The following is a 13,358-nucleotide window of genomic DNA, read 5'->3' as shown; positions in this document are numbered from 1 at the left end:
AGAGAAAGTGAAGGAGGAAGGGAGGGAGGGAGGGAGAGGGGAGGGAGGGAGGGAAGGAGGGCAGGAGGGAGGGACGTGAGCCTCTCTGTGAGTGTCCTAACTTTACTGCTCAATTGCCACGAATTTCACGCTTGGACAAAGACGCGAACGATCCCCGACCCTCGGAACACGGGGACAGGAGGAGGCCATTCAGCCCCTCCAGCCTGTTCCAGTTGCCCGTCCTCTGCTTGACGTCCAGTGGCGCCTCCCACACTCCCGCCGCCTGCAGACCCCGGGGCGAGGGGGGTGGGTGGCGTGATAGGGGCCGAGGTTTGACCCCTGACGACACGAGGCCCTGTCTGACCTCGAACAGGTCCACCGCCAGAGCTCGGTCCAACCTCCCCCTTGTGTTTCCTTCCGCCGGTGTCAAAAACTCTGCGATTCCCCAAGTCCCTCGGAACCGTGGAAGATGGGGTGCGGGGGGGTGGGGGCGGAGAGATTTTGGGGGGTCCGTGGAGGCTGAACCCAAGTGGGCAGGTCCAAATTGGTGATTCCAAAGGGCGAATGGAAACGTTGGCCTTTATCTCAAGGGGGTTGGAATACAAAGGTGAAGGGGGTTATGCTCCAGATGTACAGAGACCTGGTCAGACCACCCCACATCTGGAGAGACCTGCGCCCAGTTCTGGGCCACCGCACTCCAGGAAGGAGATAGCGGCCTTGGAGGGGGCCCAGAGCAGATTCACCAGAACGCTAACCGAGGGCGGGGTCTTAAAGGGTCGAATTACGAGGAGAGGTCGCACAGACGAGGCTTGTGTTCCCTCGAGTGTCGAAGATTAAGGGGAGGGTGATCTAATGGAGGGGTTTGAGATGTTTGAAGGATTCGATAGGGTAGATGGAGAGAGCAACTATTTCCTCTGGTGAGGGGAGAGTCCAGAACAAGGTGGGGGCAGAACCTTAAAATCAGAGCTCGGCCCGTTCGGGGGGGGGTGAGGTCAGGGAAGCATTTCTCCGCACGAAGGGGAGGGGGAATCTGGGACTCTCTCTCTCCCCCCCCCCCCCGGCCCCCACAAAATGGCCGTGGACATTGAGGGGGTCGATTCCAGACTGAGATTGGTCGATTTCTGTTGGGGTTTCGAGGGAGAGGGAGCAAAGGCGGGGAAATGGAGTGGAGGTTTCGATCAGCCGTGATGTGAGGGAGGTGGGGGTGGGTGAGCAGGCTCGAGGGGACGAACGGCCTCCTCTCTGTTCCGATGTACAGATCGTCCCCTCTCCCCTCCCCCAAAAATGGCCACCCAAAAGGCCTCAGGCCTTTAGTTCAGGACGTACCAGAGGCAAGGATTAATTAAAATAGTCGCTTTAATAAATATCAACAGGCATAACTTAGCTTTCCACGTCTAACAGGGTCCCGTTAAACGGGCTAGGTAACGTTCCGCGCTCCTCCGAGTGGGTTTCTTAAAGGGGCCACTGCGTTCTTAAAGGGGCCGCAGGCTCCCCGCGTCGAAAGGCTTGGCCGCATTTTCTTTCTTCTCTCGGTTGCGGAGGGTGGGGTTGGTTGGGGTCCGTTGTCGGGCGCCGGCGGGGAAAAGGAGGCCTGCGTGAGCCCTCGCGCCTGCTAGGCCCCGGGGGGTGGAGCCTGGGCCTTTATTGCTCATCGTTAAGAGCTAGGCCTCAGGCCCCAGGCCGTCCCTCGGCCTCTCCAGGTGTTTATCGCCGCGAGCTAGGCCTCGGGCTTCAGGCCATCGCTCCGCCTCTGCAGATGTTTATGACTATGAGCTAGGCCTCAGGCCTCAGGCTTTTTCTCTCAGCTTCTCCAGGTGTTTATTACTGTGATCTAGGCCTCAGGCTTCAGGCCATCTCTCCTCCTTTCCAGATGTTTCTTACTGCGATCTAGGCCTCAGGCCTCAGGCGTTCCCTTTGCTTCTCCAGGTGTTTATTACTATGAACTAGGCCTCAGGCCCCAGGCCGTCCATCAGCCTCTCCAGATGTTTATCGGCATGAGCTAAGCCTCAGGCTTCAGGACGTCGTTCAGCCTCCCCAGATGTTTATCGCTGTGAACTAGGCCTCAGGCCGTCTCTCCGCCTTTCCAGATGTTTATTACTATCAGCTAGGCCTCAGGCTTTTTCTTAGCTACTCCAGGTGTTTATTGCTATGAACTAGGCCTCAGGCTTCAGGCCATCTCTCCTCCTTTCCAGATGTTTCTTATTATGATCTAGGCCTCAGGCCTCAGGACGTCTCTCCGCCTTTCCAGATGTTTATCACCACCAGCTAGGCCTCAGGCTTTCCCTTAGCTTCTCCAGGTGCTTATTACCGTGAACTAGGCCTCAGGCCTCAGGCCGTCCCGCGGCCTCTCCAGATGTTTATCGCCGCGCGCTAGGCCTCAAGGCCCCAGGTCGTCCCGCGGCCTCTCCAGATGTTCGCCGCCGCGAGCTAGGCCTCAGGCCCCAGGCCGTCCCTCAGCCTCTCCAGGTCCCGCGCCGTCCTCCCAATCCAGTGGCTGTAATGGGCGATGACCTGGTAACCCTTGACCTTGGCCTCCCAGTGCCCGGCCCCAGAGGCCGGACCGTCCTCCTCCGTCTCCTCCTCCTCCTCCTCCGTCTCCTCCTCCTCCTCCTCCTCCGTCTCCTCCGGGGGGCCCAGCGAGGACAGGAGGCGGCTCAGGTTGGCCTGCAGCCCCTCCAGGCCGGTCACCGCCCCCTGCATTCGCCGGTGGAAGCCGCGGCCGCCCGGGCTCCGCTCCAGCTGCTCGGCCAGCAGGCGGCTCAGACGCCGGGCCAGGAGGCCGCACTGGCCCCGGTAGTGACGGAGAAGCCTCTCGCGGGCCCAGCCCTCCCCGGGAGCGACCGGCGGCCAGAGCCGAGAGGCAGGGAGGGCGGGCGGGGTCTCGGAGAAGCCCTGAAGCTCGGTCTGCGGACAGAAGGGGAAGGAGACAAAAAAGAGAGAGAGAGAGAGAGGGAGAGAGTCAGTCGAGCGTTTGCTTCCGTGGCTGCGGCCATTTTTGCGCACAGCAGGATCCCGCAGGCCCAGGGCCAGGGCCCGGCCTTCTCCTGCTCTGTGCGAGGTTCTGAAATCAGGGCGGTCGATACTCACGTACATCTCGAGAAGCCCTGAAGATTCACTCGCGAGCAAAACGGACAGGTTGTACGTCCGTTCGATCGTCTTGTCCACTGGCTCCAAGCCTGCCTCCTGCCAAAAGACGCAACATTCGCAGTGCGTTAGACACACTGTCCTTTCCCCCTCTGGGACCGGGTCTCACAGTGCGTTAGATACACTGTCCTTTCCCCCTCTGGGACCGGGTCTCACAGTGCGTTAGATACACTGTCCTTTCCCCCTCTGGGACCGGGTCTCACAGTGCGTTAGATACACTGTCCTTTCCCCCTCTGGGACCGGGTCTCACAGTGCGTTAGATACACTGTCCTTTCCCCCTCTGGGACCGGGTCTCACAGTGCGTTAGATACACTGTCCTTTCCCCCTCTGGGACCGGGTCTCACAGTGCGTTAGATACACTGTCCTTTCCCCCTCTGGGACCGGGTCTCTCAGTGCGTTAGATACACTGTCCTTTCCCCCTCTGGGACCGGGTCTCACAGTGCGTTAGATACACTGTCCTTTCCCCCTCTGGGACCGGGTCTCACAGTGCGTTAGATACACTGTCCTTTCCCCCTCTGGGACCGGGTCTCACAGTGCGTTAGACACACTGTCCTTTCCCCCTCTGGGACCGGGTCTCACGGTGCGTTAGATACACTGTCCTTTCCCCCTCTGGGACGGGTCTCACAGTGCGTTAGATACACTGTCCTTTCCCCCTCTGGGACCGGGTCTCTCAGTGCGTTAGATACACTGTCCTTTCCCCCTCTGGGACCGGGTCTCACAGTGTGTTAGATACACTGTCCTTTCCCCCTCTGGGACCGGGTCTCACAGTGTGTTAGATACACTGTCCTTTCCCCCTCTGGGACCGGGTCTCACAGTGTGTTAGACACACTGTCCTTTCCCCCTCTGGGACGGGTCTCACAGTGCGTTAGATACACTGTCCTTTCCCCCTCTGGGACCGGGTCTCTCAGTGCGTTAGATACACTGTCCTTTCCCCCTCTGGGACCGGGTCTCACAGTGTGTTAGATACACTGTCCTTTCCCCCTCTGGGACCGGGTCTCACAGTGCGTTAGATACACTGTCCCTTCCCCCTCTGGGACCGGGTCTCACAGTGTGTTAGATACACTGTCCTTTCCCCCTCTGGGACCGGGTCTCACAGTGCGTTAGATACACTGTCCTTTCCCCCTCTGGGACCGGGTCTCACAGTGCGTTAGATACACTGTCCTTTCCCCCTCTGGGACCGGGTCTCACAGTGCGTTAGATACACTGTCCTTTCCCCCTCTGGGACCGGGTCACACAGTGCGTTAGATACACTGTCCTTTCCCCCTCTGGGACCGGGTCTCACAGTGCGTTAGATACACTGTCCTTTCCCCCTCTGGGACCGGGTCTCACAGTGCGTTAGATACACTGTCCTTTCCCCCTCTGGGACCGGGTCTCACAGTGCGTTAGATACACTGTCCTTTCCCCCTCTGGGACCGGGTCTCACAGTGCGTTAGATACACTGTCCTTTCCCCCTCTGGGACCGGGTCTCACAGTGCGTTAGATACACTGTCCTTTCCCCCTCTGGGACCGGGTCTCACAGTGCGTTAGATACACTGTCCTTTCCCCCTCTGGGACCGGGTCTCACAGTGCGTTAGATACACTGTCCTTTCCCCCTCTGGGACCGGGTCTCACAGTGCGTTAGACACACTGTCCTTTCCCCCTCTGGGACCGGGTCTCACGGTGCGTTAGATACACTGTCCTTTCCCCCTCTGGGACGGGTCTCACAGTGCGTTAGATACACTGTCCTTTCCCCCTCTGGGACCGGGTCTCTCAGTGCGTTAGATACACTGTCCTTTCCCCCTCTGGGACCGGGTCTCACAGTGTGTTAGATACACTGTCCTTTCCCCCTCTGGGACCGGGTCTCTCAGTGCGTTCGATACACTGTCCTTTCCCCCTCTGGGACCGGGTCTCACAGTGCGTTAGATACACTGTCCTTTCCCCCTCTGGGACCGGGTCTCACAGTGTGTTAGATACACTGTCCTTTCCCCCTCTGGGACCGGGTCTCACAGTGCGTTAGATACACTGTCCTTTCCCCCTCTGGGACCGGGTCTCACAGTGCGTTAGATACACTGTCCTTTCCCCCTCTGGGACTGGGTCTCACAGTGCGTTAGATACACTGTCCTTTCCCCCTCTGGGACCGGGTCTCACAGTGCGTTAGACACACTGTCCTTTCCCCCTCTGGGACCGGGTCTCACAGTGCGTTAGATACACTGTCCTTTCCCCCTCTGGGACCGGGTCTCACAGTGCGTTAGATACACTGTCCTTTCCCCCTCTGGGACCGGGTCTCACAGTGCGTTAGATACACTGTCCTTTCCCCCTCTGGGACCGGGTCTCACAGTGCGTTAGATACACTGTCCTTTCCCCCTCTGGGACCGGGTCTCACAGTGCGTTAGATACACTGTCCTTTCCCCCTCTGGGACCGGGTCACACAGTGCGTTAGATACACTGTCCTTTCCCCCTCTGGGACCGGGTCTCACAGTGCGTTAGATACACTGTCCTTTCCCCCTCTGGGACCGGGTCTCACAGTGCGTTAGATACACTGTCCTTTCCCCCTCTGGGACCGGGTCTCACAGTGCGTTAGATACACTGTCCTTTCCCCCTCTGGGACCGGGTCTCACAGTGCGTTAGATACACTGTCCTTTCCCCCTCTGGGACCGGGTCTCACAGTGCGTTAGATACACTGTCCTTTCCCCCTCTGGGACCGGGTCTCACAGTGCGTTAGATACACTGTCCTTTCCCCCTCTGGGACCGGGTCTCACAGTGCGTTAGATACACTGTCCTTTCCCCCTCTGGGACCGGGTCTCACAGTGCGTTAGATACACTGTCCTTTCCCCCTCTGGGACCGGGTCTCACAGTGCGTTAGTTACACTGTCCTTTCCCCCTCTGGGAACGGGTCTCACAGTGCGTTAGATACACTGTCCTTTCCCCCTCTGGGACCGGGTCTCACAGTGCGTTAGATACACTGTCCTTTCCCCCTCTGGGACCGGGTCTCACAGTGCGTTAGATACACTGTCCTTTCTCCCTCTGGGACCGGGTCTCACAGTGCGTTAGATACACTGTCCTTTCCCCCTCTGGGACCGGGTCTCACAGTGCGTTAGATACACTGTCCTTTCCCTCTCTGGGACCGGGTCTCACAGTGCGTTAGATACACTGTCCTTTCACCCTCTGGGACCGGGTCTCACAGAGCGTTAGATACACTGTCCTTTCCCCCTCTGGGACCGGGTCTCACAGTGCGTTAGATACACTGTCCTTTCCCCCTCTGGGACCGGGTCTCTCAGTGCGTTAGATACACTGTCCTTTCCCCCTCTGGGACCGGGTCTCACAGTGCGTTAGATACACTGTCCTTTCCCCCTCTGGGACCGGGTCTCACAGTGCGTTAGATACACTGTCCTTTTCCCCTCTGGGACCGGGTCTCACAGTGCGTTAGATACACTGTCCTTTCCCCCTCTGGGACCAGGTCTCACAGTGTGTTAGATACACTGTCCTTTCCCTCTCTGGGACCGGGTCTCACAGTGCGTTAGATACACTGTCCTTTCCCCGTCTGGGACCGGGTCTCACAGTGCGTTCGATACACTGTCCTTTCCCCCTCTGGGACCGGGTCTCACAGTGCGTTAGACACACTGTCCTTTCCCCCTCTGGGACCGGGTCTCACAGTGCGTTAGATACACTGTCCTTTCCCCCTCTGGGACCGGGTCTCACAGTGCGTTAGATACACTGTCCTTTCCCCCTCTGGGACCGGGTCTCACAGTGCGTTAGATACACTGTCCTTTCCCCCTCTGGGACCGGGTCTCACAGTGCGTTAGATACACTGTCCTTTCCCCCTCTGGGACCGGGTCTCTCAGTGCGTTAGATACACTGTCCTTTCCCCCTCTGGGACCGGGTCTCACAGTGCGTTAGATACACTGTCCTTTCCCCCTCTGGGACCGGGTCTCACAGTGCGTTAGATACACTGTCCTTTCCCCCTCTGGGACCGGGTCTCACAGTGCGTTAGATACACTGTCCTTTCCCCCTCTGGGACCGGGTCTCACAGTGCGTTAGATACACTGTCCTTTCCCCCTCTTGGACGGGTCTCACAGTGCGTTAGATACACTGTCCTTTCCCCCTCTGGGACCGGGTCTCTCAGTGCGTTAGATACACTGTCCTTTCCCCCTCTGGGACCGGGTCTCACAGTGCGTTAGATACACTGTCCTTTCCCCCTCTGGGACCGGGTCTCACAGTGCGTTAGATACACTGTCCTTTCCCCCTCTGGGACTGGGTCTCACAGTGCGTTCGATACACTGTCCTTTCCCCCTCTGGGACCGGGTCTCACAGTGCGTTAGATACACTGTCCTTTCCCCCTCTGGGACCGGGTCTCACAGTGCGTTAGATACACTGTCCTTTCCCCCTCTGGGACCGGGTCTCACAGTGCGTTAGATACACTGTCCTTTCCCCCTCTGGGACCGGGTCTCACAGTGCGTTAGATACACTGTCCTTTCCCCCTCTGGGACCGGGTCTCACAGTGCGTTAGATACACTGTCCTTTCCCCCTCTGGGACCGGGTCACACAGTGCGTTAGATACACTGTCCTTTCCCCCTCTGGGACCGGGTCTCACAGTGCGTTAGACACACTGTCCTTTCCCCCTCTGGGACCGGGTCTCACAGTGCGTTGGATACACTGTCCTTTCCCCCTCTGGGACCGGGTCTCACAGTGTGTTAGATACACTGTCCTTTCCCCCTCTGGGACCGGGTCTCACAGTGCGTTAGATACACTGTCCTTTCCCCCTCTGGGACCGGGTCTCTCAGTGCGTTCGATACACTGTCCTTTCCCCCTCTGGGACCGGGTCTCACAGTGCGTTAGATACACTGTCCTTTCCCCCTCTGGGACCGGGTCTCACAGTGTGTTAGATACACTGTCCTTTCCCCCTCTGGGACCGGGTCTTACAGTGCGTTAGATACACTGTCCTTTCCCCCCTCTGGGACCGGGTCTCACAGTGCGTTAGATACACTGTCCTTTCCCCCCTCTGGGACCGGGTCTCACAGTGTGTTAGATACACTGTCCTTTCCCCCTCTGGGACCGGGTCTCACAGTGCGTTAGATACACTGTCCTTTCCCCCTCTGGGACCGGGTCTCACAGTGCGTTAGATACACTGTCCTTTCCCCCCTCTGGGACCGGGTCTCACAGTGCGTTAGATATACTGTCCTTTCCCCCTCTGGGACCGGGTCTCACAGTGTGTTAGATACACTGTCCTTTCCCCCTCTGGGACCGGGTCTCACAGTGCGTTCGATACACTGTCCTTTCCCCCTCTGGGACCGGGTCTCACAGTGCGTTAGATACACTGTCCTTTCCCCCTCTGGGACCGGGTCTCACAGTGTGTGAGATACACTGTCCTTTCCCCCTCTGGGACCGGGTCTCACAGTGCGTTAGATACACTGTCCTTTCCCCCTCTGGGACCGGGTCTCACAGTGCGTTAGACACACTGTCCTTTCCCCCTCTGGGACCGGGTCTCACAGTGCGTTAGATACATTGTCCTTTCCCCCTCTGGGACCGGGTCTCACAGTGTGTTAGATACACTGTCCTTTCCCCCTCTGGGACCGGGTCACACAGTGCGTTAGATACACTGTCCTTTCCCCCTCTGGGACCGGGTCTCACAGTGCGTTAGATACACTGTCCTTTCCCCCTCTGGGACCGGGTCTCACAGTGCGTTAGATACACTGTCCTTTCCCCCTCTGGGACCGGGTCTCACAGTGCGTTAGATACACTGTCCTTTCCCCCTCTGGGACCGGGTCTCAGTGCGTTAGATACACTGTCCTTTCCCCCTCTGGGACCGGGTCTCACAGTGCGTTAGATACACTGTCCTTTCCCCCTCTGGGACCGGGTCTCACAGTGCATTAGACACACTGTCCTTTCCCCCTCTGGGACCGGGTCTCACAGTGCGTTAGATACACTGTCCTTTCCCCCTCTGGGACCGGGTCTCACAGTGCGTTAGATACACCGTCCTTTCTCCCTCTGGGACCGGGTCTCACAGTGCGTTAGATACACTGTCCTTTCCCCCTCTGGGACCGGGTCTCACAGTGTGTTAGATACACTGTCCTTTCCCCCTCTGGGACCGGGTCTCACAGTGCGTTAGACACACTGTCCTTTCCCCCTCTGGGACCGGGTCTCACAGTGTGTTAGACACACTGTCCTTTCCCCCTCTGGGACCGTGTCTCACAGTGCGTTAGATACACTGTCCTTTCCCCCTCTGGGACCGGGTCTCACAGTGTGTTAGATACACTGTCCTTTCCCCCTCTGGGACCGGGTCTCGCAGTGCGTTAGATACACTGTCCTTTCCCCCTCTGGGACCGGGTCTCACAGTGCGTTAGATACACTGTCCTTTCCCCCTCTGGGACCGGGTCTCACAGTGCGTTAGACACACTGTCCTTTCCCCCTCTGGGACCGGGTCTCACAGTGCGTTAGATACACTGTCCTTTCCCCTTCTGGGACCGGGTCTCACAGTGCGTTAGATACACTGTCCTTTCCCCCTCTGGGACCGGGTCTCACAGTGCGTTAGATACACTGTCCTTTCCCCCTCTGGGACCGGGTCTCACAGTGCGTTAGATACACTGTCCTTTTCCCCTCTGCTCTCAGTTCCTGTCCCCTCTCCTTGCTCTGCTCTCTGTGTACTCTCAGTTCCTCTCCCCTCTCCTTGCTCTGCTCTCTCCCTGTGTACTCTCAGTTCCTGTACACTCTCCTTGCTCTGCTCTCTCTCTGTACTCTCAGTTCCTGTCCCCTCTCCTTGCTCTGCTCTCTCCCTGTGTACTCTCAGTTCCTGTACCCTCTCCTTGCTCTGCTCTCTCCCTGTGTACTCTCAGTTCCTGTACACTCTCCTTGCTCTGCTCTCTCTCTGTACTCTCAGTTCCTGTCCCCTCTCCTTGCTCTGCTCTCTCCCTGTGTACTCTCAGTTCCTGTACCCTCTCCTTGCTCTGCTCTCTCCCTGTGTACTCTCAGTTCCTGTACCCTCTCCTTGCTCTGCTCTCTCTCTGTGTACTCTCAGTTCCTGTACCCTCTCCTTGCTCTGCTCTCTCTCTCTGTGTACTCTCAGTTCCTGTACCCTCTCCTTGCTCTGCTCTCTCTCTGTGTACTCTCAGTTCCTGTACCCTCTCCTTGCTCTGCTCTCTCTCCCTGTGTACTGTCAGTTCCTGTACCCTCTCCTTGCTCTGCTCTCTCTCTGTGTACTCTCAGTTCCTGTACCCTCTCCTTGCTCTGCTCTCTCTGTGTACTCTCAGTTCCTGTACACTCTCCTTGCTCTGCTCTCTCTCTGTGTACTCTCAGTTCCTGTACCCTCTCCTTGCTCTGCTCTCTCCCTGTACTCTCAGTTCCTGTACCCTCTCCTTGCTCTGCTCTCTCTCTGTGTACTCTCAGTTCCTGTACCCTCTCCTTGCTCTGCTCTCTCCCTGTGTACTCTCAGTTCCTGTACCCTCTCCTTGCTCTGCTCTCTCTGTGCACTCTCAGTTCCTGTCCCCGCTCCTTGCTCTGCTCTCTCCCTGTGTACTCTCAGTTCCTGTACCCTCTCCTTGCTCTGCTCTCTCTGTGTACTCTCAGTTCCTGTCCCTCTCCTTGCTCTGCTCTCTCCCTCTGTACTCTCAGTTCCTGTACCCTCTCCTTGCTCTGCCCTCTCTCTGTGTACTCTCAGTTCCTATAACCTCTCCTTGCTCTGCTCTCTCTCTGTACTCTCAGTTCCTGTCCCCTCTCCTTGCTCTGCTCTCTCTGTGTACTCTCAGTTCCTGTACCCTCTCCTTGCTCTGCTCTCTCTGTGTACTCTCAGTTCCTGTACCCTCTCCTTGCTCTGCTCTCTCTGTGTACTCTCAGTTCCTGTACCCTCTCCTTGCTCTGCTCTCTGTACTCTCAGTTCCTGTACCCTCTCCTTGCTCTGCTCTCTCTGTGTACTCTCAGTTCCTGTACCCTCTCCTTGCTCTGCTCTCTCTGTGTACTCCCAGTTCCTGTACCCTCTCCTTGCTCTGCTCTCTCTCTGTGTACTCTCAGTTCCTGTACCCTCTCCTTGCTCTGCTCTCTCTCTGTGTACTCTCATTTCCTGTACCCTCTCCTTGCTCTGCTCTCTCTCTGTGTACTCTCAGTTCCTGTACCCTCTCCTTGCTCTGCTCTCTCTCTGTGTACTCTCAGTTCCTGTACCCTCTCCTTGCTCTGCTCTCTCCCTGTGTACTCTCAGTTCCTGTCCCCTCTCCTTGCTCTGCTCTCTCTCTCTGTGTACTCTCAGTTCCTGTCCCCTCTCCTTGCTCTGCTCTCTCCCTGTGTACTCTCAGTTCCTGTACCCTCTCCTTGCTCTGCTCTCTCTCTGTGTACTCTCAGTTCCTGTACACTCTCCTTGCTCTGCTCTCTCTCTGTGTACTCTCAGTTCCTGTACCCTCTCCTTGCTCTGCTCTCTCTCTGTGTACTCTCAGTTCCTGTACCCTCTCCTTGCTCTGCCCTCTCTCTGTGTACTCTCAGTTCCTATAACCTCTCCTTGCTCTGCTCTCTCTCTGTACTCTCAGTTCCTGTCCCCTCTCCTTGCTCTGCTCTCTCTGTGTACTCTCAGTTCCTGTACCCTCTCCTTGCTCTGCTCTCTCTGTGTACTCTCAGTTCCTGTACCCTCTCCTTGCTCTGCTCTCTCTGTGTACTCTCAGTTCCTGTACCCTCTCCTTGCTCTGCTCTCTGTACTCTCAGTTCCTGTCCCCTCTCCTTGCTCTGCTCTCTCTGTGTACTCTCAGTTCCTGTACCCTCTCCTTGCTCTGCTCTCTCTGTGTACTCCCAGTTCCTGTACCCTCTCCTTGCTCTGCTCTCTCTCTGTGTACTCTCAGTTCCTGTACCCTCTCCTTGCTCTGCTCTCTCTCTGTGTACTCTCATTTCCTGTACCCTCTCCTTGCTCTGCTCTCTCTCTGTGTACTCTCAGTTCCTGTACCCTCTCCTTGCTCTGCTCTCTCTCTGTGTACTCTCAGTTCCTGTACCCTCTCCTTGCTCTGCTCTCTCCCTGTGTACTCTCAGTTCCTGTCCCCTCTCCTTGCTCTGCTCTCTCTCTCTGTGTACTCTCAGTTCCTGTCCCCTCTCCTTGCTCTGCTCTCTCCCTGTGTACTCTCAGTTCCTGTACCCTCTCCTTGCTCTGCTCTCTCTCTGTGTACTCTCAGTTCCTGTACACTCTCCTTGCTCTGCTCTCTCTCTGTGTACTCTCAGTTCCTGTACCCTCTCCTTGCTCTGCTCTCTCTCTGTGTACTCTCAGTTCCTGTACCCTCTCCTTGCTCTGCTCTCTCTCTGTGTACTCTCAGTTCCTGTACCCTCTCCTTGCTCTGCTCTCTCTCTGTGTACTCTCAGTTCCTGTACCCTCTCCTTGCTCTGCTCTCTCTCCCTGTGTACTCTCAGTTCCTGTCCCCTCTCCTTGCTCTGCTCTCTCTCTCTGTGTACTCTCAGTTCCTGTCCCCTCTCCTTGCTCTGCTCTCTCCCTGTGTACTCTCAGTTCCTGTACCCTCTCCTTGCTCTGCTCTCTCTCTGTGTACTCTCAGTTCCTGTACACTCTCCTTGCTCTGCTCTCTCTCTGTGTACTCTCAGTTCCTGCACCCTCTCCTTGCTCTGCTCTCTCTCTGTGTACTCTCAGTTCCTGTACCCTCTCCTTGCTCTGCTCTCTCTCTGTGTACTCTCAGTTCCTGTACCCTCTCCTTGCTTTGCTCTCTCTCTGTGTACTCTCAGTTCCTGTACCCTCTCCTTGCTCTGCTCTCTCCCTGTGTACTCTCAGTTCCTGTCCCCTCTCCTTGCTCTGCTCTCTCTCTCTGTGTACTCTCAGTTCCTGTCCCCTCTCCTTGCTCTGCTCTCTCTCTGTGTACTCTCAGTTCCTGTCCCCTCTCCTTGCTCTGCTCTCTCCCTGTGTACTCTCAGTTCCTGTCCCCTCTCCTTGCTCTGCTCTCTCCCTGTGTACTCTCAGTTCCTGTACCCTCTCCTTGCTCTGCTCTCTCTCCGTGCACTCTCAGTTCCTGTCCCCTCTCCTTGCTCTGCTCTCTCTGTGTACTCTCAGTTCCTGTCCCCTCTCCTTGCTCTGCTCTCTCTGTGTACTCTCAGTTCCTGTACCCTCTCCTGGCTCTGCTCTCTGTATCTTTGGTCTCTGACACCATTGCCCTCTCTCTCTCTCTCTCTCTCTCACGTACACACTCTCTGTGCACAGTCAGCAAACATCAGTGGCGCAGTCCCGGGCAGCCTTCCAGAACTTTCTCTACTTACTCAGCGAAAGGCTTGTTTATCTCTCTCTCTCTCTCTCA

At 56.9% G+C, this 13,358-nt stretch overlaps 1 protein-coding gene across 1 annotated transcript in view; it reads right to left on the bottom strand.

The window, feature by feature from the left end:
- Positions 1-1,317: 1,317 nt before the first annotated feature.
- LOC137312353 (cardiotrophin-1-like) overlaps positions 1,318-13,358 on the bottom strand; it is a 14,286-nt gene continuing 2,245 nt past the window's right edge. The window contains exons 2-3 of the mRNA XM_067978925.1: positions 3,067-3,162; positions 1,318-2,883 (exon numbers count right to left, since the gene is read on the bottom strand). Of these exons, the coding sequence (XP_067835026.1) occupies positions 2,407-2,883; positions 3,067-3,162 (573 nt within the window). The 3' untranslated portion in view covers positions 1,318-2,406. The remainder of the gene's footprint in view (positions 2,884-3,066; positions 3,163-13,358) is intronic.

This window comes from Heptranchias perlo, unplaced genomic scaffold (assembly GCF_035084215.1).
Source record: "Heptranchias perlo isolate sHepPer1 unplaced genomic scaffold, sHepPer1.hap1 HAP1_SCAFFOLD_426, whole genome shotgun sequence".
Taxonomy (NCBI): Eukaryota; Metazoa; Chordata; class Chondrichthyes; order Hexanchiformes; family Hexanchidae; genus Heptranchias; species Heptranchias perlo.
Note: the sequence above shows the minus strand (reverse complement) of the source record. Positions and strands in the feature narration are given on the sequence as shown.